Source organism: Acanthochromis polyacanthus, chromosome 15, assembly GCF_021347895.1.
Source record: "Acanthochromis polyacanthus isolate Apoly-LR-REF ecotype Palm Island chromosome 15, KAUST_Apoly_ChrSc, whole genome shotgun sequence".
Taxonomy (NCBI): domain Eukaryota; kingdom Metazoa; phylum Chordata; class Actinopteri; family Pomacentridae; genus Acanthochromis; species Acanthochromis polyacanthus.
Window position 1 is genome coordinate 21,114,606 of NC_067127.1, and position 24,615 is coordinate 21,139,220.

The 24,615-nt window shown below is 39.5% G+C and overlaps 1 protein-coding gene and 1 long non-coding RNA gene across 3 annotated transcripts; one reads left to right on the plus strand and one right to left on the minus strand.

The window, feature by feature from the left end:
* Window positions 1-557: 557 nt before the first annotated feature.
* LOC110951330 (inactive pancreatic lipase-related protein 1-like) lies at window positions 558-17,267 on the plus strand. Its single transcript, XM_022194328.2, has 12 exons — window positions 558-616; window positions 3,131-3,282; window positions 3,906-4,025; window positions 5,033-5,167; window positions 6,523-6,631; window positions 7,227-7,346; window positions 7,493-7,609; window positions 10,482-10,600; window positions 12,469-12,598; window positions 13,059-13,173; window positions 14,699-14,866; window positions 17,142-17,267. The coding sequence occupies exons 1-12, from the start codon at window positions 562-564 to the stop codon at window positions 17,209-17,211; spliced, it is 1,410 nt and encodes a 469-aa protein (XP_022050020.2). The 5' UTR covers window positions 558-561; the 3' UTR covers window positions 17,212-17,267.
* LOC127537484 (uncharacterized) lies at window positions 14,098-22,961 on the minus strand. 2 transcript variants are annotated; one of them, XR_007947142.1, is made up of 4 exons: window positions 22,638-22,961; window positions 17,943-18,276; window positions 17,122-17,164; window positions 14,098-14,840 (listed from the first exon to the last, which is right to left on the minus strand). It is a non-coding gene; the product is annotated as an uncharacterized LOC127537484 (long non-coding RNA). The 2 variants fall into 2 exon arrangements; XR_007947141.1 differs by lacking the exon at window positions 22,638-22,961 and having other exon boundaries at window positions 17,943-22,631.
* Window positions 22,962-24,615: the final 1,654 nt, after the last annotated feature.

The window sequence follows — 24,615 nt, forward strand, 5'->3', positions numbered from 1 at the left end:
TTGCCACCATCTGGAAACGTAAAACCTCTGGCCTATGGGTGGTCTTGTCCTCAGTGTGGAAGTTCATACTGTTCTGATAAGCGTGTGAGCACCTGTGAATGGTGATGTTTGTTGTAGGTTCACCTGAGGCTAACTGTGTTGTGTACTGCCGATATTTCCTGCTAACTGCTGATCCACAGCAGAGTGGTGATTATGAAACCCTGCTACTACAGATACGTACACAGGAAAATGTGTCTGTCTGCATATGTCTCGCTAGATCTACTGATCAACATTCATATGTTTAATTCTAACCTACAGGTGATAGTACTGAGTATGCATTAAAACCACAGGCGACTAAGTGGCTGGTTTCTGAACTGCCATGGATAACATATCAGTCTGCCAGCTGTGTATTTCCCCACTCCTGTGTGGGGAAAAAGGCAGCTGGCTGGAGTGTTTAAAGGAGAGGAGAGTCAGAATTAGTTCATGAACTTGTTGTCTGGCTGTGTGGTGAGTACGATCCTGTTCATAACTTTACTTCATTTCATTCATCAAAAAATTCTGATCAAACTTTCTGCCCAACAGATGTCACTGATGTGGAGTTTGGGTCTGTTGTGCTTACTCACCGGCGCATCATATGGTGAGCTGGCTTCAGTTGTTGGAAACTATTTTACTGAAATGGCAAAGTTAAGGTGGAGTGGCTTTTTTAATTGAAATTTTAATTTTAATTAGTTTTTGACAGCTGTTGACATGCAAGTTTGTGTTGCCATTTAATGAGTCATTCAGAATTAGAGGACATTTGGGCTTCAAGATTTTTGAAAAATAAACCTTCTCTTTTGCAATTTTCTGCTATGTATTCATCAGTAATAGGTAATAAACTGTCAACTATTGAATGGCTCAGCTTACACATCAATGGTACCATTTTTATTACGTGTTTTATTTGTTGTTTGCTAACCCTACTCTAATCACAGTAGCAGGGTTGCTAATTCACGCTAATGTTAGCTTTTCCTCAGGAGTAGAAGCTAGATATTTATCTGACTGTTTCTGCTGAGCAAGAGGACAAACTTACTGATGGAAAAAAGTAAAGAATAAAATAAAAATAATTTATCTTACCCTGATAATATGCACAACAGGGCTGCATAAGGTAGAGTGAGACATTCGATCAAGGCTGATACTGTTATGAAAATATGAAAAATAGAAGACAGGACATAGCTTTGCTCTACCCATTCTTTTGGAAAACTGTTTGATGATGTTAATTCCAGTGTATCGTGAGAGTCACTGTTTTCTTCTTCATCTACCAGCTAAAAGGGTTATGCTAACAGGGTTGATTGCATGTTGTGGGACACACATCCCATGCATAATAATTATTATTTAAGATATTATGTTGAATAAAAAAAATGTTCCCACAATTACATGAGACATCAATGAAAAATATAATACCAAATAAAGGAGATTTAAATTTCATTTTAACTGTTATATTTGAGATTCAATTTGGTCATCAGGGGAGTGGGACAAGAGAAAAATGGCATTTTAGGGGGAACTCCAGATTTATTTGGTATCTTAAAAATATTTTCCAACATTCTTTCGCTTAGTTTTTTTTTTTTTTTTTTTTTTTTTTAGATTTGGTCTCCAAATCTCTCAAATCTACTGTTGGTTGAAGAAGGAGGGGAAGAAGGTGTGTTCATAGGAAGAGAGAGAAGAGGAACACCAAGAGTCTAGGACTGAGAGTAGGGACTTTGAATGTTGGAACTATGACAGGAAAAGGTAGAGAGCTGGTTGACATGATGCAGAGAAGGAAGGTGGACATACTGTGTGTCCAGGAGACCAGGTGGAAAGGTAGTAAAGCTAGAAGTTTAGGAGCAGGGTTCAAGTTGTTCTACCATGGTGTAGATAGGAAGAGAAATGGAGTAGGAGTTATCTTGAAGGAGGAGTTTGTTAGGAATGTCCTGGAGGTAAAAAGAGTGTCAGATCGAGTGATGAGCCTGAAGCTAGAAATCGAAAGTGTAATGTTCAATGTTGTTAGTGGGTATGCTCCACAGGTGGGATCCATTGGACATGAGTTTATGTAACTTGTAATTCAGAGTTCTGACAATTCCACTTTAAACCAAAAATATATTTATATGATAATAAAAGATTTTTTGTTTCTTTTCTACAATTGATAAAGTAAAGACTCGATGAAAATTGGTTTTGTCAGGTTCAGATCAACTGGAGGACATAAATGCATGACAGACATGGCAACAAAAGTAATTTTAATCAAACTTGAAGCAAAAAAATAAATAGTCCAAACAATAGTCCAACAAAATCAATTTAAAGAGGACAAAAGGAAACTGAAAATCAAGCAGGAAAGCTTGAAGAACATGTAGGGAATCCCTGGGCAGGTGAGCCATGAGGGAACGGACTAATACAGGGGGAGGCTACAAATACATCAAGGAGACAAGCTAATAACTGGTCAATGCTGCATGCATACAATGCTTTTTTTTTAAACTTTAATTGTACTCAAAGTCATTTACAGTGTTTCCCATTTGCTTACACATTCGCATTCACACTACTGGTGACTGCTGCCATTGATAACAGTTTGGGGTTCAGTGTTTTCCCAAGGACACTTGGGCTTGAACTGCCAGCCTTCCACATGAGCCACAGCTTGGAAACTGTTAGACAATCATGGTGGAAAACAACATAACATTAGTCAAGACCCACATGGAAAGACTCATTCAGCGTTAAAAAAAAAAAAAAAAAAAAAAAAAAAAGCAAACAGCTAAACTGCAGTCTGAAACCATAAATGTACAGGGCATAAATGTATTCAATATCCAGGATGATATGATTAAGCTTTGTTCCCACCCATCCCTTGTATTTAAAGCCCATTTGTATGAACTGTACTCACAATGTCTTAAAACTCTACAAAAATCAATTAATTATTAATGACGTGTTTTGCTTCAGACTTACACCTATGTAGTACAAACCACGTTTTAGGACTCAAAAGCAAAATTAAACTTTTTACAACCTCATCTGACATTTCTTCCTCTGTGGTTCTGTGAAGGGAGTTTTCAAACTGCAAAGCATCAGAACTAAATGAGCATGATCATTGTGGAGTTTACCCTATATGAGTGAAGGAAGGTGTAATGTACAAGCAGAGGTGTGTCCTTTGTGTTCGCAGCGACTGAGGTCTGCTATGATGAGCTGGGCTGCTTCAGTGATCATCCTCCTTGGTCCGGCACTGACCAGAGACCAGTTTCTGCCCTGCCCTGGAACCCCACGGAGCTTGGCACCCGCTTCCTCCTCTTCACAGGGAGGAACAGCTACTACCAGGCAAGGAGGAGGACTGACTGTCTTTTCATAGATATTACCTAACAAGGAGTTGTGTTGTCTCGTCTGTGATCCATGTGTGTGTATCAGCTTGGACATATTCTACCGTTTAAAAGTTCGGGGTCACATAGACAATTTCAGGTTTTCCATGAAACTCACACTTTTATTCATGTGCTAACATAACTGCACAGGGGTTTTCTAATCATCAATTAGCCTTTCAACACCATTAGCTAACACAATGTAGCATTAGAACACAGGAGTGATGGTTGCTGGAAATGTTCCTCTGTACCCCTATGGAGCTATTCCATTAAAAATCAGCTGTTTATAGCTAGAATAGTCATTTACCACATTAACAATGTCTACACTGTATTTCTGATTCATTTAATGTTCATTCATTGGGAAAAAAATCCTTTTCTTTCAAAAATAAGGACATGTCTAAGTGACCCCACACTTTTATACGGTAGTTTACAGGTAAAACTGCTGAAGAACAGATTTTCATCATATCTATATGTTTCTATACAATCCAAATGACTGAAAAGTGTCTACATTATTTTAGCCTTCAGTATGTATTGGAAGAATGTATTTATCCTAAAGAGGCTTCAGCGCTTTTCTCATGAAACCAACAGGAGATCAAGGCTGATGAAACTATCGACATATCCAACTACAGTGGCAGGTATAAAACTCGATTCGCTATTCCTGGTTATTTGGTGAAAAAAGATGAGGATTGGCCACAGGACATGTGCAAGGTAAGAAGGCACACACTGACATCTCATTCCTGGATTAATGTAAAGAAAAAAAATGTCTCTCTTTCAATACATTACAGGATGTTTATCCATCGTATAAGACTAGGAGGTTCCTCTTCTTGCTCTTTCCAGTTTTTAATTGTCACTTCAATTGCAGGCAAGCAGTCGAAAACTCAAAGTACAGCATATGCCACTTTTTAGCAGTATCCAACATCTAACTGTCCTTAGCAATGTCATTCCCCAAAATGCCTCAAATGGTCATACATTTAACATATGTAACCAGAAAATGGTCAATAAATATGTAATCTTCATGTGTCTACCAAAATCTCTGCCACTGCTATACAGCTGTTTTAATGCGAGTGCAATGTTTCTTTTTCCCAACTATATTACTGCCAGCTTGTTGGTTAGCACTGTTGCCTCGCAGCTAGAAGATCCCCGGTTCTCACCCTGGCTGTCTTAGGATCTTTCTGCATGGAGTTTGCACTTCTTCAAAATAGCCACCCTTTGCATTGAGTACTACTGTGTATCAACCTGACTTCTGCACAACACAACTGATGGTCCCAACCCCATAAAGAGAGAAAAAAAATCCACAAATTAACTTTGTCAAGGCACACCTGTGAAGTGAAAACCATTTCCAGTGAGTACCTCATGAAGCTCATTGAGGGAAGGCCAAGGGTTGGAAAAGCAGTAATCAAAGCAAAGGGTGGCTATTTTTGATGAATCTAAAAAATCAAACATGTTTTGACTTATTTCACGCTTTCTTTGCTTACTACATAATTCCATATGTGTTCATTCATAGTTTGATGACTTTCGTGAAAATCTACAATATAAATACTCATGAAAATACAGAAAAAACGATAAATGACCAGATGTGTCCTAACTTTTGACTGGTATGGCATATTTACTGACAGTATTTGCACGGTACAGAAGGAAGAAAACATAGTTTTGTAAATTGGGTGAACTAATCCTGTGTTTTGTAAAATGTTGTGTTGGTAAACTTATTGCTGTAGGCGATGGTGAAAAAGGAAAATGGGAACTGCATTGCTGTGGAGTGGAAGAAAGGATTGAAGACTAAGTATGCTCAGGCGGCCAATAATGCCAGGGTGTTGGCTGCCCAGGTGGCATCCATGATCACGTTCCTCATGGTAAATACAGCGCTTTATTAGCGACCACACATTGACGTTCTATATAGGTTAGATCTACACAGTACTAGTAGTGTTGTCTACATTACAATATGCTCACAAAATGTCACAAAATACAGGTTATTTCAAAATTCAAACAGTGTCAGAAATATAAAGAAATGTAGAATGAAAATCTCTCATTTTGACTGTCCCAACCTTCGTTTTACCTGATAGGGGTCCTTCTAGAATTGGAGGACATTTGGGCTTCAACATTTTTGAAAAATAAACCTTCTAGTTTACAATTTTCTGCTACATATTCATCAATAATAGACAATAAACTATCAAAGGCTTGATTAGCTCAGCTTACACATCAATGGTACCATTTTTATTACGTGTTTTATTTGTTGTTTGCTAAGCCTACTCTAATCAGAGTAACAGGGTTGCTAATCCATGCTAATGCTAGCTTTTCCTCAGCAGTAGAAGCTAGATGTTTAGCTAGCTGTTACTGCTGACCAGGAGGACAAACTTACAGATGGAAAAAAGTTAAAAAAAAAAAAAAAAAGGTAAAAAGAATTTGTCTTATTGTGATAATGTGAGTAACAGTGTTGAATGAGGTAGAGTGAGACATTCAATCGAGGCTGACAGTGTTACGATAATATGAAAAATAGGAGAGAAGAAATAGCTTTGCTCTACTCATTCTTTTGGAAAACTGTTTGATGATGTTAATTCCACTGTATCATTTGATTAAAAAAATGTTCCCACAATTACATGAGACATCAATTAACAAATAATGCCAAAAAAGGAAAACACTATTCCATTTGAGATTTTATTTGGTCATGAGGGGTGGGGTGGGGGGGACAAGAGAAAAATGGCATTTTAGGAGGAACTCCAGACTTATTTGGTATTTAAAAATATTTTCTTTTCTATTATCTTTTCTCCTAGTTTTTTTTTAGATGTGGTCTCAGGACAAGTAAATTTACACAACAACTGCATGTCTTAGTATTTTGTACATGGATTATTTGAAATTTGACGGGTAGGACGTAAATGTTCTCCAATTCTGAAATGACCCACAGTGATTTATCAGGTATCCATCACACAGTGTCAGACTGATACCTGACACACACTGAGACTAAGAGTGGAGTAAACCAATCCAACACAGTGTGACAGCAAAGAACTCCCTTTAAAGGAAACGTTTGTGAAACATAATAGTATTGCTGCCGAGTATGTAATCAGAGGAGCAAAAAATAACCCTAAAATAACACATCAGATGACAGACCCACACACACAGCAGCTGAAGGACGTACTATATGTTCTGTGTACTGTATGTGGTGGACCCGGTGTCTTTGAATTTAACGTACTGCACATGTTGCATGACACAGGGACACTTCAAGCAGAACGCTGATAAGTTCCACCTGATCGGACACAGCCTGGGAGCTCACGCTGCTGGGGAGGTTGGAAGCAGAATCCCTGGACTGGCACGAATCACCGGTGAACCTGCTACACCGTTCACACTTTATGATAAGACACAGCTGCTTTTCTTCAAATGTTTTTCACTTGTTGTTGTTTCGCCAACCTCTAATATCAGGCTGCCATTGTGATTTGTGGTAATAATAAAACAGGCAGCACACATGAACTTTTTGATGAGTTAGAAGATTAAAAATGAACAAATTAAACAGTTTAGAATAAATTCTCTCTATGCAACTTATCCAGTTTCAAGTAGTTCGAGCTGAAGAGGGAAGAACTTTAGGGACGGAGCTGAAGAAGGCTAAAGGGCAATTCATGGTTTAGGGATGAACAATGTGGATTTTAAACATGGACACATGGGATTTCTGTGGACGTTTCTCAAAGTCTGGTTGTGTCTTTCCGCTCTAACATGAAACAGGATTTTGGTAAAATTTCGAACCTCTCACCATGTTTGGGTACTGTTATGCCCAAATTTATTCATACAGTCTTTAAGTTTTACAGGAATCTTCCTTTAAATGTGTGACAATGAAGCTGCTTGTAGAAATAAGTGACAGAGATAGAACTAGATGAAATTTAGGGTGTGTCATTGATCCATTTAATGCACTCTTTTTCTGTTTAGGACTGGACCCATCTGAACCTTACTTCCAACACACTGACAGTTCTGTGCGTCTCGACACCAGTGACGCCACTTTTGTTGATGTTATTCACACTGATGCACTTCCCTTCAGCTCCAAACTGGGTATGATCACTGAAGCATTTCTTTTCATTTCAGAAATGGCTAAAGGACATTGTATAAAAAATATCTGCTCGATGTATTTATTTTACCTTCTGCTTTTAAAATCTCATGTCTTTGCACCAACATGATTTTTGTTTCCATTCTGTCAGGATTGGGGATGTCAGAGTCTGTTGGTCACATTGACTTTTACCCCAACGGAGGAGAACTGATGCCCGGCTGCTCTGCCAACAAAGGCAAGCCCACTGAGCTTGATGCTATCTGGGAAGGTAAGACAAATCACACCTTTCTTAAACTCACTTTATCAGATGTTGTAAATGCACTGATTGCAGCGATAATTTTGATGTAATCACATTTTTTGTGTCACTCAATCATAGACTACAGCAAAGTCATTACATGCAAGTCTGAGCACTCTGCAGCCATTTCTAAATGAATGGGAAGGAAATCATAACTGTAATGTCAAAGGTCACCAGAACATAAAAAACTGTAAATGTATAGAATACAATTCATCCATCTATCCTCAATATGGTTGCAGGGAGGGCACTGGAGTCTATCTCAGTTGACTTAGGTTGAAGGCATGGTTCATCCTGGACAGGTCGCCCGTCTATCACAGGACTACACATAGAGACAAACAATCACACTCACATTCACACCTACAGACAATTTAGAATTACAGAATTAATCTAATCATGTTTTTGGAATGTGGGAAGAAGCTGAAGTACCTAAATCCACACATCCACAGGAAGAACATGCAAACTCCATGCAGAAAGATCCCAGCAAGGTCTGGATACGAACCAATGCACTTTGAGCTACAAGGCGACAGTGCTAACCACCATCCACTGTGCAACCCAGTTCCATTGAATTCAGTTTTATGTATATGACATCAGTTCAGAACATATGTAATCTTAAGGCACTTCACATGGGAAGGTGAACCTTACAAAGGTCCAAAGTCCATGAATTTGGATGGAATTTATAACAACAACAAAAAGAGAGAATAATCCAAATTACGCCAAACTAGCTGAAGCACTAACTGAAAATGCTGGAAAGCAAAGCATGAAGCACATCTGTAAAACATGTGGTCGAGGTACAAATGGAACGAGCGCCGACAAACTGACACTAACTTAAAACAGGCAAAACCACGAGGTTGGGGCATAAGAGGGAAAACACAAAGATGTGAAGCAACACACAAGACCAATGATTAGGACAATAAAACAGAAAACTTTAAAGAGTTACACAAATAGCACAGGAGGCACAGGGAAAGGAAAAACACTGAGAAATACAAAAGGAAAACAAAATGATATAACAGTGAGTGTGGCAGCAGGAATTGCTAATGCAGTGTTTTTGTACCACTGACAAGACAGCCAGGGACGGAAGAAGAGTCTCAGCTGATAGTACAAGGTGACGCAAAAAATTTGACATCATATCGCAGGCCAATAATTTTGGCAATTCTTGAAATAACCTCAAACTTTCACAGAATGTATAGAAACAGATCAAGATTTTATAATTGATGTTTTATTTTTGTTCTGTTTTCAGGCTGAGCCGTGCCGTTCACTCCCAAAGAGAAGTCATTTTGCGTCTTGGAATATGCTGATGTTGATGATGGTCTACCAGCTCTTTTAGCCCTGCATAAGCAGCCCTCCTCTTTAAATTTTTGGTACCAAGTCCAAATTTGTTTGCCAGTTGGTGAAGTTTTTCCATTGAAGACACGCTGCACAATCTTTGGTGACTGTGTGCGAGCATATTGCAAGACGCAAAATGACTTCTCTTTGGGAGTGAACGGCACGGCTCATCCTAAAAACAGAACAAAAATAAAACGTTAAATATAAAATCTTGTTCTGTTTCTATACATTCTGTGAAAGTTTGAGGTTATTTCAACAAGAATTGCCAAAATTATTGGCCTGTGATATGATGTCAAATTTTTTGGGGACACCTTGTACATCCGTGCATCTCTCTAGCTTACAAGCGTGCCAGGAACAACAGTGTCCTCTCCTGGAGTTTATGAGGATTGCAATATTTATCACAACTGGCTGCATAAAGATGAATGATTCCAGTGTTCGTAAACATCTGACGCTTTTGGAAATGTGTCACGTCATTGATTTAATCCACAAACCTTATCTGACATTCAGCACATCAACAGTACATCAAAATCCTCCCCTAGAAAAGAAACACCAGTCACCGTCGCTCATATTTAAATCCATTTATTCATCTGTTTGATTGGTCTACATCTGCTATCATTGAATCGTAGTGCTCTTTCTGTGTTGGCTTCTACTCTAAAGGAAGAGAGTAAAATGCATCCATAAGGCACATGGTGTGGCCTCTGATCTCCTCAGTACACATCCAGTGCTCTGAAGTCGACATCAGGCTTCATCACAGTCATTCTTGCCTTACATAGCACAATGACTCATGCATCCTATTTTCTCAACCATGCAACTTACAGTGCAATGCCCTGAGGAATATTGGAGTTGTCCCAATGGAAAAACCGTGGAGAAACTCCAGGCCGAGTTATTTCTGCTAGACCTATCTGAGCAGATATTTTCTAAAATGGATGACGACGGCCTTCTTTGAAATGGACCGCTGAGCAGCGAGGCTCAAGTGGCAGCATTGGTGCCATGCCATGATGTGGAGGAGGGGGAGGGAGGGTGTTGTCACAGCTGAATCTGCCACTTTTGATCCTATAGATAAGAGACTGAGAGTGGGAGCCAGGGCTGCATAGTTGGAGGTCCTGGAGTGCCTGGTGTTTGCCCTGAGCTGGAAGAGAAAACAAAGGAAGACAAGCTCTTTCTATGTCTGCCGCTCACCAACCCTATCTTACATTCCTACTCTGACTTTAAGATTCTCCTTTTTGTTGTGTTACATGCAATAACTTCTTCTGGATCCTGTTTTTCATGTCAATCACTGCAAAATTTCAAAATCATACCACTGCAGATTCTAAATGTTTTTGACACAAAATGCTTCCCTGTCTTCTAAACTTCCAAATGTTTCTCAGTGCTCAGTGACTCAGTCCTGGTCAGAAAGTTGTGAGTTCATACTTATAGCTATCTGAAATTTAACACTTTCATCTGCACTCATATCTCTCTCCTTATTGTTCTTACCTTAACCTCTTTTCTCTCATCTCATTTCTCCCTTCCAATCTTTTATTAGGCACCTCAAACTTTGATGCCTGCAACCATGCCCGAGCCTATCAGTACTACACCGAGAGCATTTCTCAGTCAGAAAGCTTTGTGGGATTCCCCTGCTCTGACCAGGACAGTTTTGCTGCTGTAAGTCTTTGAGTGAACTTAGTAAGTGAGCCACTGCTAGATGATACCTCTCCAAGGGCTTATTTTTACAGAATGTACACTACCGTTCAAAAATATGGGGTCACTTAGAAATGTCCTTATTTTTGAAAGAAAATCATTTTTTTCAATGAAGATGACATTAAATGAATCAGAAACACAGTTTAGACCTTGATAATGTGGTAAATGACTTTTCTAGCTGGAAATGGCTGATTTTTAATGGAATATCTACAAAGAGGTACAGAGGAACATCCCTCCTGTGTTTTAGTGCTACACTGTGTTAGCTAGTCATGTTGAAAGGCTAATTGATGATTAGAAAACCTTTGTGCAGTTATGTTAGCACATTGATAAAATTGTGAGTTTTCATGGAAAACATCAAATTGTCTGGGTGACCCCAAACTTTTGAACAGTAGTATATCATATTGAAAAAAAATTCCAGCCAGCTCTGACTAAAAGCAGAGCTGGTTGAAAAGCTGCTGTGACTGCTAATTCACCAGGAACATGCTATGCAGCTAGCACTGCTCAGGCACTGTAGCAATCAGCCATGAGATGAAAAGAATTTTTATTACAGTGTAACTCAAATGCTGAATGTGGATGTTGTGGATAATATTCCAGATAATGGATATATGTCAGATGTGTTACATTAATGCAAAAACCCGTTACGTGTAGATGACTGCAGAGCTCCTTTCCTCACAAACTCACTATGCGATTGGTCCCCACTGAAATCTTACAAACATGTCAGTCACTGAGATGACAGCCTTATAATATGCAGTTAGTCAATTTTGTGCTCTGAGCAATGAAGATTTCCTTCTTGTGATAATTAACATTTTCCACTCAATAACTGTATGCAGTGACTGACAGTCCTCATAACCTCTGACATTACATTACCGTAGCTTAGTTTTCTGGGCCTCTACATGTGCACACATCTCACTGAACCAATCTATGTATAATCTGCACTGATGTGCTTCACCTCGTTGAAAAATTCCAAAGATTTAGTTGAAATGATTGATTTAAGATGTTTATAAAAAACTTGTGTTAGCCACAAGAATACACCCAAACCCTGAAATGAAAATTTAGGTCCGTGGATCCTGTTAGATAATAGTTAAAATGGGACATGATTTGGTCACAGAAATAGCGTCTTGAGAAGCTTTAATGATCCCAGCAAAGCTCCCGGTGGAAGGAGCTACACACAAGGGATCTTGAAGGCATCTTATGTCCTCAATTTAAAATGTGAGTCAGGGCTATCAGATGTGCTCAGACAAAAGAAGGGCTGGAAGGAGAAGGGCCACATTCCCGCCACTCCAGCATGTATGCGGGGATGCCACCTGTTACTGCTGTATGACATTGATATGGCTGCAAACTTTTTCTTTGGTTTTAGAAGTTGATTCGGCAAGATTGGATTTTCACTGCGGTGCATGGGACGATGTAAATAGGCTTCAGTCATTGCCTCCTTGGTGCGGGCTTGTATCTGCAGCTGTTGGCGGTAATGACAGTTTATCCCTGCTCTGGACACATGTCCCGATCAAAGGAGGCCCGGAGAGCGCCAAGAATGACCTCATATGAGTATGTCCCTGTTGAAAGATGACAGCACCTCCTTGTCGTTCACCTCATAAACGCTCTCTGGTGTTATTCCTGCAGCCATAGTTGGCAGCCGCACAGTCAGCCTGGTCCTACAGAGTAACTTTCTGCAAAACAAGCACAGTTCCTTACTGTCAAATGTATGAAGTCGTAGGGGTAAAGTGTTTTAGGGTTGTCACTTTTTCTCTGACTGCTCATTGACAGAAGAGAGGCTGGTGCACTCAATCATGGGCTGAGCTCACTCTTTACACCTCACCATGTCCTTGTCTTCACAGGAAAAGTGTTTCCCATGTGCAGACAGCCAGTGTCCTCTGATGGGCCACTCCGCTGACAAGTTCACCGTGATTGATGGCATTTCAAAGACGAAGTACTTCCTCAGCACAGGCCGTTCAAAGCCCTTTGGTCGTAAGTACCCTGACCTTCCTGTCCTGGTAAAAATGAAGGTGTGACTTAAGAACTCACAGCTTAGATGTTGCTGTGAAGGAGCACTGAAAGATGTTGCCGGTTTTGTTTTGTTTAAATGCTTTCAGCTCATTTAAAGGGTAACACACAGTCCTCATTCTTTAGGCTCATATGCCCTCTGCTACAGTACACTCAAAAATGCACTGCCATCCATAAAAACAAAGCTATTTTTCTAATGTTCTGAAAAGTTTTCAACTCAGAGTGGTACTGGGAAAGAAAAGCATCTTTCAGTACTTGCCAGTGGAACAACAAGACATGTCAAACTTGGAAAAGTATTGGTATAAAAGACTTTTTTGTTCATTTTTTGTATGAGATTTTCTCGGATTTCACCCCAACAATATGTGATGTGTGATAATTAACCATGTATGCACAAATGCACAAAGGTGTACTATTTCTTTCCTAGGTTACAGCTACAGAGTCACATTAACCCTCGATGGTCCCAGCTGGCCAAACCCAGGACTCCTGTTTGTGGCACTTACTGGAGGCAAAGTCACAACCAAGGAGGTCCAGATTCATTTGTAAGAACCATAGTACATTGTTCTATAGCAGGGGTATGCTCCAGCCAGTGAAAATGTATTAAAGCAAAGGTCTGGAATAGGACAATATCTAACTTGAGTTAGTTTGATATATGTTGATGAAGTGTAGTAGTTGTATCACTGTCTGCATGTAATCAATAAGTTGTAGTACAGCCCTCTGATCTGCGAAACCAATAGAAGTATCTCATCAAGTTAAATCCCCTTATAATTGATTGATTGTAGGTCTAGGTCCATATAGGATGGTGTCTGGGTCCAGACTCGGACCACCAGTGAGTAATCTAAGTTCTACAGAATACACCCAGCAGCTTTCCTCCATCTAACATCACTGGCAGGGGTGAAGTTGCTGAATGACTTTCTTTAGTTGTCTTATTGATCTACCAAGAATCACCAAAAAACATGAATTAGAAGCTTCTGAAACACAGATCATGTTTACTAAGCTAAACCTTTCTGGGAAAATGTTCTGCGGAAATTCACCAGAAATTTGTTTGGAGAACAGAAAATTAAGCCTTTAACCAAAACATCACACCTTTTGTCAAGCATGGCGGTGATAGTATGATGCTCTGGGACTGTTTTACTGCCAGCGGAACTGGTGCTTTATAAAAAAGTAAACAAAATAATGAAGATGGAGGTTAGATCTTAGATAGATGTTCCAGCAGAACAATGACCCAACACTCACAGCCAAGCAGATAAAGAAAACATTAAATCAGATATTAAGGTTTTAGACTGGCATTTCTAAAGTAAGATCAGTAAGGGCAAGAATAGTATACTCTCTGTGTTTTTTTTACCCTCCAAAATATCAATAATAAAAACATTTCAAAAGCAGTTTTCAGTCGTCTAGCAGAGCTTTCTCATTGCCCTTATGTGTTGTAGCTGAGAGCTCATAAAGTCAAGTACTTAGACAAAGTGTAAAATGTGAAGGTGTAGAAACCTCCGTGTGATTTTATATTTTATAGTCTCTGAGCTTAGTTCAACTATGATAATTACACACAGTCTAAATCACACATCAAAAACCTTCACCTGTATCATTATTACATTAATAGTCGAAGAAAGCCAATTATATATGAAAATGAGTTCCTGTTCCTCAGGTGCTGAAGGCTGACCAACATCCTGTACTGTATGAGAAGGAGTAGATGACTGACAAACGGATCTGATGTGATGGCTTGCTTTTTCCATTTTACATAAAACTAAGTAATGTAGAAGTATTCTGCAGTTTGATGATGCTTTTAAAATAAACTAAACATTTCAGAGTATGTCATAAATGGAAAACGAAGAATCCATTGCCACAGCTTGCCTTTTGTCATGTTTTCTCCATAGAGATCAAATGTTAGTGATACACAAAGCAGACAAAATCAATAAAAATACATGTAATTTGACTCAAAAACGATCCTTTTACACAGAGTCTTCTAGAGTGGGTTTATGCAGTGAATGTGCAGTATTTTCATTAAGTATCATATTATTATACTATATCTAAAGGTTCATGTAATGAGTGAACAATGTGACACTCCAGGGGTATGCTGAATCCTGGGCGGAGGTACGAGATGCTGATTGATGCTGACAAGTACTTGAGTGACGTGACGGAGGTGAAGTTTCGGTGGAACAACCACATTCTGAACCCCATGAATCCCAAGTACGGTGCAACCAGGGTGGAGCTGCAGAGGGGAAAAGATGGCAAAACGTAAGTTTGTCTTTTTAATAAACACGACTGTCAGACTCCTTGTATCCTGATGTCACAATTCAGCAATCCTAAACAGAAGCATCTCAGAAGCCACTTTCTCCTAGACAATGACTGGTGGATTTAAAAAAAGGCAGTTTGTACGTAGATTCATTGATGCTTAATGATAATTGTACTTTACCATTAACAAAAAATGCAACGTAGTAAACCCATTTGTAACACACTTCATTGGTTTGTCAACTATCTGGCAGAGCACATTTTGAGCAGTGATGAACCCTGATTCAGCCAGTTTGTGCTACTTACTCCCTCAATTCACTCATAGAAAGCACATAAAAGGTTAGTGTGTGTGAACTGAAAGCAGAAAAATAAATATGAAAAATCAAAAAAAATAAATAAGGGGATAGGTGAGCAAAGTCTAAGTAATATTGTAAAGATTCTGCTGTGTAGAGTTTATTCATCTTAAAATCCTTTATGCTCATGGAATAGATACAATATGTTATAAAACACATTTTAATTTATGAATGAAAGGTTTATTTTGGTTACAGTGTTGCAGTACAATAATTTCATTTTGTGCGTTCAGCTAGCAAAGAATTATTATACATTCTTCCAGTAAACATATTTCCCCTTCCCTTCTTTCCCTTTTTCTTTTTCCCCCTTCCCCCTTTCTCTCTTCCTCTCACAAAAAAAATAAAATAAAAATGAGAGAACAATTTTTTTGACAAGCTCTGTAATCGAAAAAAGAATGTGCTGAAGCCGAGGCATTTTTAGTCAATTCTGAACAATTTATAAAATAATCCAGCATATCAGTAATACAAGAAATATAAGATAAAAAGAAAAAACAAGATTTTACTCTAAATTATTCTCCTTAATCGTTTCACATATCAGTCATTTAACATTGTAATCCTTAATTATTTTACCTTTCAGTGCTTTTCTCACATTACCTCTTTCAAAGACAGACACCCCTCTTAAATTCCATTTTTTTCTCATTTAAAAAAATTGTTGAATATAGGTGGGAAGACTTTTATTCTTTACTCAAAATAGTATTTCAAATGTTTTTAAATATACAATATCTAAAATTTTTAAGGTGCAAGACTATAAATAGTTTATTGGTAGTTTCATGACAGGAAGCTTTATTTATTATTCTAATAATTCTTTAAAATAATTAGTTTATTTCTCTGTCATGGAGAAAGATTAATACAAATTACGGAGAATGCATTTTTCTTGTAACCAGAAATTTCAGCTGGTTGGTAAAAACTTCTTTGGCATGTTAAGTTTATTGGCCAAAAGTAATTAACAAATGCCAGACGCAACACAAATATTAAAATGCTTTACAAAAGAAGGAGCAATTTTTGAGAAATTAAATTGCACAATTTTGATTAAAAGTCATCAAGGACTAAGAGCTGAATGCTGTGCTGAATTAAAAAGGTTTTTAGATCTGTCTCACACAGCTGAATATGAGGAGGGCAGCAAATGAGCATGAACACACGAGGTTTAGGTTTGATTTGAAATGCTAAACAAAAAAAAAAGACCGACTACAACAGAACTGCTGGTAAAAAAAAAAATGATTACATTAATAGAAAAAATAGTTATGTTCTGTTGATTATTGTAAATCTATTTGATAAGATACTGATGTTCATTTTCAAAGTAATTTCTGTCTCTGGCTTCCTATCTGCTAAGCTTTATTTGTTTGTGCATCTGCTGTGTTGTGATCATCCAGCTGAGGTGGGCATGATTCAGGCCTGGGCTTATTGGGGTTGAAGGAGCAATGTATATATTTAGAAGTAGTGATGAACTTGCTTTTGTTGTCAAACTGCAGCACTTAATGTCTGACACAAATGACATTTGGCCACTAGAGGGCAGCATAGGACTGTTTCTAGTGCCCTCTAGTGGTGCTCACAGCTGCAGGGTGGGGACATGGTGAGAGGAAACAGTTCTGTTTTTGGTGTTTGTTTTCATTTTGCGTTGTCATTTGTCTTTCACATCATTACAATACATTAGTCAATAGGAATGAAATATATTGTAGTGACAGGGGAAAGTATCTTGCTTCAGCTGACTCAAAACTGGACTATGACTATCTTAGTTAAAGATTTATTTATTATTTTAGGGATCATCTTGAATTATCAGCTCACAGGTTTGAAACAGTTACATTAATTTAGGATTTTTTTTGTTTTAGAATCAGCCGCTGTTTGGTTAAGTTAAAATGTTAATTCACATTCTCCCCTCCAATGTCAAATTCAGTCTCTATCTCTTTTTATCACCTTTTTATCTCATCCTTCAGGTTCCTCTTCTGCGGAGGACAGACTGTGGAAGAGAATGAGATCCAGTCAGTGCTTCCATGCTGGGCTTAACCAGCCACAATCGTTAGCTGGCTCAGGGTCTTTCAATAAAGATTCTGTTTTCTCTCGCTTGTCTCATCTTTTGTGCTGTTGTGCTTATTGTGGCACCTTTATAAAGTGATCAGTCAATGAAGTGAGCACGATGCAAGGGCAAAATACTTAGCCGGATCAACTGCAAAGTCAGCCAAGAAAGGATGAGATTAGAAAGAAAACAAAAAAGGATATGGCAATGAACTCGTAAGAGATGGGGAATTATTTAAGAAGGAAATATGTGAGGCCACAACTTTTGCCCTTGGTTCATACATTGTATTGCTAATGTTCACTATATGAAGAATAAAAAATATTATCATAAGCATTGTGATGAGCAGTGAAGGAAAGCACTTGCCTGGAAAATCCAGACTGACTTTATTTATGTATTAATATAAATACAAATAAAGGCAGTCTGGCATTGCGATGATACGAGACGATTTCAAAAAGGAGGGGCTAACGAATGCAGCTTGAACGCGAAAGAACCAATCAGCGTAACACGGATGCAGCCGAGAAAGCGTCGCGGTGAATGATTACTGCCGTTTTTGTCACAAAAATCTGCGAATACATGGGGTACTCTCAAGTACAACACTTATTTTTGAAAAGGCTATGCAACAAAAGACTCCTTCCGAACGATTAGCGGTGTTAGGAATAACTTTAAATCAGAGCCAAACCAAGTCGGTGCGTATGTGTAAAAGTTGCTTAAATTTACTCACACGTTTGAAACGGGATTTTCCTCTGTACAAACAATGGCAAGAAGGTGAAAGTAACGAGCCATCCACTGCCTCCTCATCGTCGGAAGATGACGCAGCATTAACTTCCGCCTCCCGTGCTATGATTGGTCGTACCAAACTTTCCCTGGAGGGAAACGCGATTCAATTCGCCCAATGCCAACCTGATTCTCCTGTATCTCCTAACATGGAGATAGGAGAACATGGAGATTTAGTTTGGATTTTCCAAGCTAGTCATGGAGGACTCGAGTAGTTGACGTTTCCTGCTGCAACCTTCACTTTTTCAGCTTTCTTCCACGGCCACGTCTGGACCATGGACCTGCAACACAAGAACATCTGCTCACTGTGAAAGATTATTGAGAGCAGCTTTTTGTGATTTCTATGCAGAACACTATGTTTGCTGAGCTGTGAACTATTAAATGACTTAAGAATATGGAATATTGTTACTGTTTATTATTGTTCTCAGGTTTATTGTTAAATGTATAGAGTGCTACTTACTGTATTTTAAAATTGACATTACTGCACAGAACATTTCAGATTATTTTACCACAGATCAAGGGTACAGATTGTTGTTGTTCACTGTGTATTGGGAAGTACTCATTTAGATTTCGACTGATTAGTAAACAGAACCCTATGATGTTTATGGTTTACAACTTAGAACTAGTTGCTAAAAGTACAGAATATTATTTCTTATTTTAGGTGTGATTATTGTCAGTAAACATTCTAAGAAGTGGAAATTGACAGGGTTGTATATCGTGCTGTTCTTGCACATTATTTTTCACTTAACTGCCTTCAGGATTCTGTCGTTGAGCTTACAGTTTTACATAACAGGCAGATGCTGCAGCAATGATGCTGTAATTCACATAAACAAGGAAACAAGTCCATCATAATTTGAATGTTAACAGTCCAAAATGAGAAGGTATATACAGCTTTCCAGCTGGGTTAAAGAGCCTAAACATCCATCCATCCATTCTCTATACACCGCTTTATCCTCTCTAGGGTCGCGGAGGGTGCTGGAGCCTATCCCAGCTGACTCGGGCAAAGGCAGGGGACACCCTGGACAGGTCACCAGTCTGTCGCAGGGCTACATATACAGACAAACAATCACACTCACATTCACACTTACGGGCAATTTAGAGTAACCAATTAACCTCAGCATATTTTTGGACTGTGGGAGGAAGCCGGAGTGCCCGGAGAAAACCCACGCATGCACAGGGAGAACATGCAAACTCCATGCAGAAAGATCCTAGGCCCACCCCGGGATTTGAACCGGGATCTTCTAGCTGCAAGGTGAAAGTGCTAACCACCTGTGCAGCCCAAGACCATACTAGAAAAACATATTTTCATTTTGTAGAAAGAGACCACAGAGGCCTATTATCTCTAAATACAGCAATTAATCAGTCATCAAAAACAACAGTGGATCCAAGGAGGTCTTGAACTTGCAACTGCAGGTCTTGATGGGGACTTACACACGATTAGGCTGGTGGTTATACTGTTGCTGTCTGGTTGGTGTATCATATTTGGCACCACATGATGGTTTTAAAAACATTTTGAAAGGACCAACAACACTGATGACACTCAGCTTGCTCGTCAATGCGCTAAAACTATAGTCTCCAAAGATCAGTAAGCTGGGATGAAACAAGTGAGTGCATCCTACAATAGTCATCCATTATTTACTAGTCTTTGTAGTAAACGGAGAATTTACATAAATTCACTTAAAACCATCAGTGACAACTTCATTGCTATTTATAGTTCCATTACTTCAGTGTTATTACTGTCACTTTAACAGGCTCAACAAGAGCAGCAGTAAGAGGGATACTTCACATGTCCAACAATTAACGTCCCTTGTCTTTCTCTTGCCTCACATAGCTAACTGTTCGTCACTGCCAAGGCCTGTCAGGACAAGGAGAGGGTAAATATTACCCTTATTAATGTTGAAAGACATCAGGCTCCATTTGTGCAAACACAAATCAACAGTAAATTACATGGTGGGATCGCTGCTTTCTCCTGCTCATTTGGATACAGAATGGTCCCGGACAAAATCTTGTCTGCTGTGTCACATATATCTGTAATTCCAAAAGTTCTTTGCATGTACATGTGTGTATGCACGTATGTCTACAAAGCACTTATTAATCTGTCCGTGGCCTTTCCCTGGCTTATGAAGTCCTGATTGTGTGTCATTGTTTTGGCTTCATTTATTTGAACACACACCCCATAATCACGCTTGCAAATATACGGCTTTAAAAAGGCGAGCTGCCATTTTCATCATGGCACTAACAAAGTGCATTTGAAATCACGCTGACTTTCCCTGAGCTAAGCCATCAGTGCTCACACAATACCAATCAGAAGAAAAACTCTCGGCTTCAAAGCTTGAAGCTTGACTATATTAATAATATTAATAAAATAGCAAATTGAATGTGTGGGCAAAGAAGTGGGGGGAGTAATTGTCTTGAAATCCTCTAAAGACATCCGTCTTTGTCTCTGACTCTTGTTTCTCTTTTTATTATTGGCTCATTGAAAGTGAAGGCTAATGACAAAATAGCGGACTAATTCCTGTAATTATGTGTGTTTGTCAGAGGAAATTTGCGAATGACAGCGCTTCTTATTCTGATCTTTAAGCCAGTAGCTTCGGGGGTGGCATTGTTACTAACAAAGCATTTATAGACAGGTCATGAATTAGTGAGGTATAGATGTAGGTGGCAAAAGAAAATAGCTCCCCTGAGGAATGCTTACACAACAAATTCAACCCCTGGCCTTTATCGAGACTGTACCGCCATCAAGAAGAATTCAGCAGCAGCACAAAGGTAAAGAATCCACAAGCCCGCTGCTGCAAAGATGAGGCAAAGCAAGACATGAATGTTGAATGAGTAAGTAACCCAGCAGGCTACAATATAAGAACAGAAGAGACAATGCTGAGAGGAGCGGCACACTAAACTGCCAAAGGGTTTTAAGGATTTCAGTTGTTCGGTGTCGTCCTAAAGAAATCACATAAAGAGAGGTCAAGTCTGTTTGACCTCAATAACAAAACTATTTTGAATACCACAATATGTTGTGACCTTCATAATAAATGGATTCAGCAGTAATATGTGAGTACACAAAGGAATCTATTTTAGTGAGCAGGAAATAGGTTGAATAGAGTTTTTCTGTGCACTCTTTTTAACAGCATTTGTGGGCTGTTTTTTTTTTAAATTTTTTTGCTAAAGTTCTTTTGTGCTGATATTTGACAACTTGAGAAGACAACTGCTGCGGTGTTTTTTGATTGTGATCCCATAAATTCTTAAGTCCTGCACAGCATTATTTTGAATTTTTAGCTGTTGATTGGTTGTAGCCATTTGTGTTTGGTAAGCTATAGGAAGGCAAAACTAGTGAGGGTTAGGGTAAGGTTGGGTTACTGTGGATACCGATGTGGAGAAAGAATTCTTACAGGCAAATTAGAATTGCTAGTTAACCAATCATTCGTGCCTTTGGATTGTGGGAGGCAGCTGGAGAAAACCTCCACAGCAGACTTGGCCAGGTCATAGCTTTATTTGTGTTCTTCTCTTGTGTGCTTTGGGTCATTATCATGCTAGAACATTCCCGTTATATCAAGACTCTGCATGGGACCATATATAAAACCATCTCCTCATCACACTTCTGAGATTCACTGTCAGGACTGTGCGTTCAGTGTGGTAGTCTCTGTCAGGTTTACAGGTTTAGCTGGAGAACCTGGAGAAAACCCAAGTACAGGGAGAACATGCAAACGCCATGCAGAAAGATCCCAGACCCAGGCCGGGACACGAACCGGGGATCTTCTAGCTGCAAGGCGGCGATGCTAACCACCTCCCACTGTGCAGCCCTGCTCAGAGAATGCTTTTTTAATATTTATCAGGCTTCTTTTTATATTCTTTAGTTCAGTCTTGCCAAAAAGAGGAAGAGCAAGTAGAGTTTTTTTTGTCTCGGCTGCTGTCCATAGAGGTTGATGTAATGCACTGTCCTTCACTCTGACTGAGCCGATACAGAAACTGTGACTCCCATAAATAACCACTGTGCCAAGTCTGTTGAATATGCCTTCCTGTTTTTCGGAGTTAGATTGTACAAGCCGCTGGCTGTCTGCGCTGTCAGTTTATGATGATGGCCACTGCAGCTCTGATTATTGGCTCACCTCCTGATTACTGCCGAACTGTGTTTCACTGATTTTTAGTTGGCCACTGATCCACATTTTCTCTATTTTTCTTTCAGCTTTTCTGGTTCTCTGACAATTTTTGTCTGTGTGAAGCTATGATATAGACACAGTCCATAGGTCAAAAAACATTCTGCTGTTCAACAGTTATTTTATAACCATCCATCATCTATACACTGCTTAATCCTCAGTAGGGCTGCAGTCGGGCTGGAGTCTATCCCAGCTGATTTAAAGCGGAACTTCGTTTTTTTTCAACCTGGGGTCTGTTTCCATATGTAATTTCATACATGTGAGTGATGGAGAAATGAATTTTTGACATAGCTCCAGTATTTAGCCAGGCAGGCAGCTTAGCAGCTCAGCTAGCAGCTCAGCTAGCGAAAAGTATGGGGCAGCTGCCCGCCCCCCCCCGCGTCAAAGTCCGCCCTAACGTGCTTTTGCCCCACACTGACCGGCTCAGATAGTCTCAATGAGTGTCCCACAACATACTAGAGATGAGAAGGGAACGAAAACCTCCACATTACCTGGCGATCGCTCTTTGTTGTGGTCTGTATCAACATCTCAGGATGCTAGAACGCAAATCTCCTTCCGAAATCGCGCGAGAGCTCGCGCCAAAACACCGGTTCCCCTTTAAGGCGAAGATAAAAGACACCTTGGTGGACAGGTCACCAGTCTATCACAGGGCTACATATAGAGACAAACAATCACACTCACATTCACACCTACGTACAATTTAGAGCTACCTATTAACCTCAGCATGTTTTTGGACTGTGGGAGGAAGCACCCATGCATGCACAGGGAGAACATGCAAACTCCATGCAGAAAGATCCCAGGAAGGCCGGGATGCGTTCCTGGAATTGGGTTAACTGGAAAGCACAGGTTTAGCCAGCTGTGTCTCACTGAGCACAGGTGGATTCACGTTTCTTGCAATGAGTTTCTACTTTGGGACCTGTATTTTCAGCACAGTCTTTTTTGAATCATTTGACTATTATTGATACGTCACAGGAGTGCACTTCTGCTGTATGTCCATAAGGATGAGTCAGTTTTAGAATTGCTGAATGTTTACTGATTGTTTTCAGGATCCTGTAAGTCCTGCCTGTTTTTGCTGTGACTCACAATCCTCTCTGACAAGCATGCGTACCTTCAAACAACAATTTTCCTCAGTCAGTGTGTGTGTGCGTGTGTGTGGGTGGGTGGGTGTGTGGGTGGGCTGGAGTGTGAGTGTGCGTGCGTGTTAAGTGTTCAGGCATACCTTTACACCTGAACACTTAAGAAGGTTACACAAATATTCAATTCAAACAAACAAATTCTAATGAACTTACATTCTGTCTGTTTTCAACAAAGAGAAGCTTTAACAAGCGCAAAGTGTGTCAAGCTCCCTGTTACTGTCCCATGATTTCATTGGTTACTCGTGTAGCTCTGAACTCTGCCATTAACTGGAAGAGAGCACGTATGTGGGAGGGCAGTCGAGCTGGCAACTAAAGGGCCACTTGGAGAGTTTGGGTCCCTCCAGATTGCCGTAGCAACTATTCTACTTCATAGCTATTTGAGGGAAATCGGCCACACCTATCCAACCCTCTCACCCTGTCTCCACTGTCCCCTTCCCCTGACCCTGACGCACACACACACACCACATCCAAGCTAAAAACAACCTTGCCCTGTAAAGGGTTGAGTGGCTCTCTACCTCCACTTGTGTAAGAATAATACACTCACTGCGTAAATGTATTCTGGTTACTGAATAAGTGGCTGTGTTTAGTTTCATATTCCACTGGGTGAATCACTGGTGGGGGTGTTTGAGGGGAACTAAAGGAAAAAAAAACCCAGAGTATAATATAAAATGGTTCCTGTATAGGAGTTTTTATAACCTACAAAGCACAGCGGTGACAACAAAGAGACGTTGTGGGGGGGTTTCAGTGGAGGTTTTGCAGCTAGGTCACAAAAGTACTTGGAGCTTCTCCTGCCATAATGAAAAACCGAAGAAAAACAGGACATATAACATTCAAGAATTGTAAGCATCCAAAGTCCATGGATTTTGTTTATTGGGCTAAATCAGGTTGAGTGACCTGGCTGCTGTTGTGGTTATATCGCAACTTCTTTAAAACATTCATTGTAGCTTTCCTGGTAGCATATGACTAAAGTTGTATAAACAGAGATGTGTGGCACTCAGAGTTGTTAAGGCTGTTATTTATTGATAAAGAACGATCTTCGCTAAAATAATTAAGGCCAGTTGTGTTCAGATGCTCTACAGATTACAGCAAAGCGATGTGCAGTCTAGTTCTTGTGTCCAAAAATTATCTTAGAAAATATTGCTGGTATGGACATAGATCACCAAAACTTTAACCATAAAAAACACTCTCAAGTTTACTGCAGCAATTAAAAAAAAATCTGCTATATAAAATGTGTTGTCAAAAATTAGCACACTGAGTCAAAAAGATCAGTCTGCTCTTACAGTATGGAGAGGTTGCAATGCTGGATTTTTCCATGTGTAATTTCTTACAAAAA

Coding starts and splice junctions, on each gene's coding strand:
- LOC110951330 (XM_022194328.2), top strand. CDS start 562: ATGTCACTGATGTGGAGTTTGGGTCTGTTGTGCTTACTCACCGGCGCA. Junction 3,283..3,905: donor GGAGGAACAGCTACTACCAG/GCAAGGAGGAGG, acceptor TGAAACCAACAG/GAGATCAAGGCTGATGAAAC. Junction 7,610..10,481: donor GCTTGATGCTATCTGGGAAG/GTAAGACAAATC, acceptor ATCTTTTATTAG/GCACCTCAAACTTTGATGCC.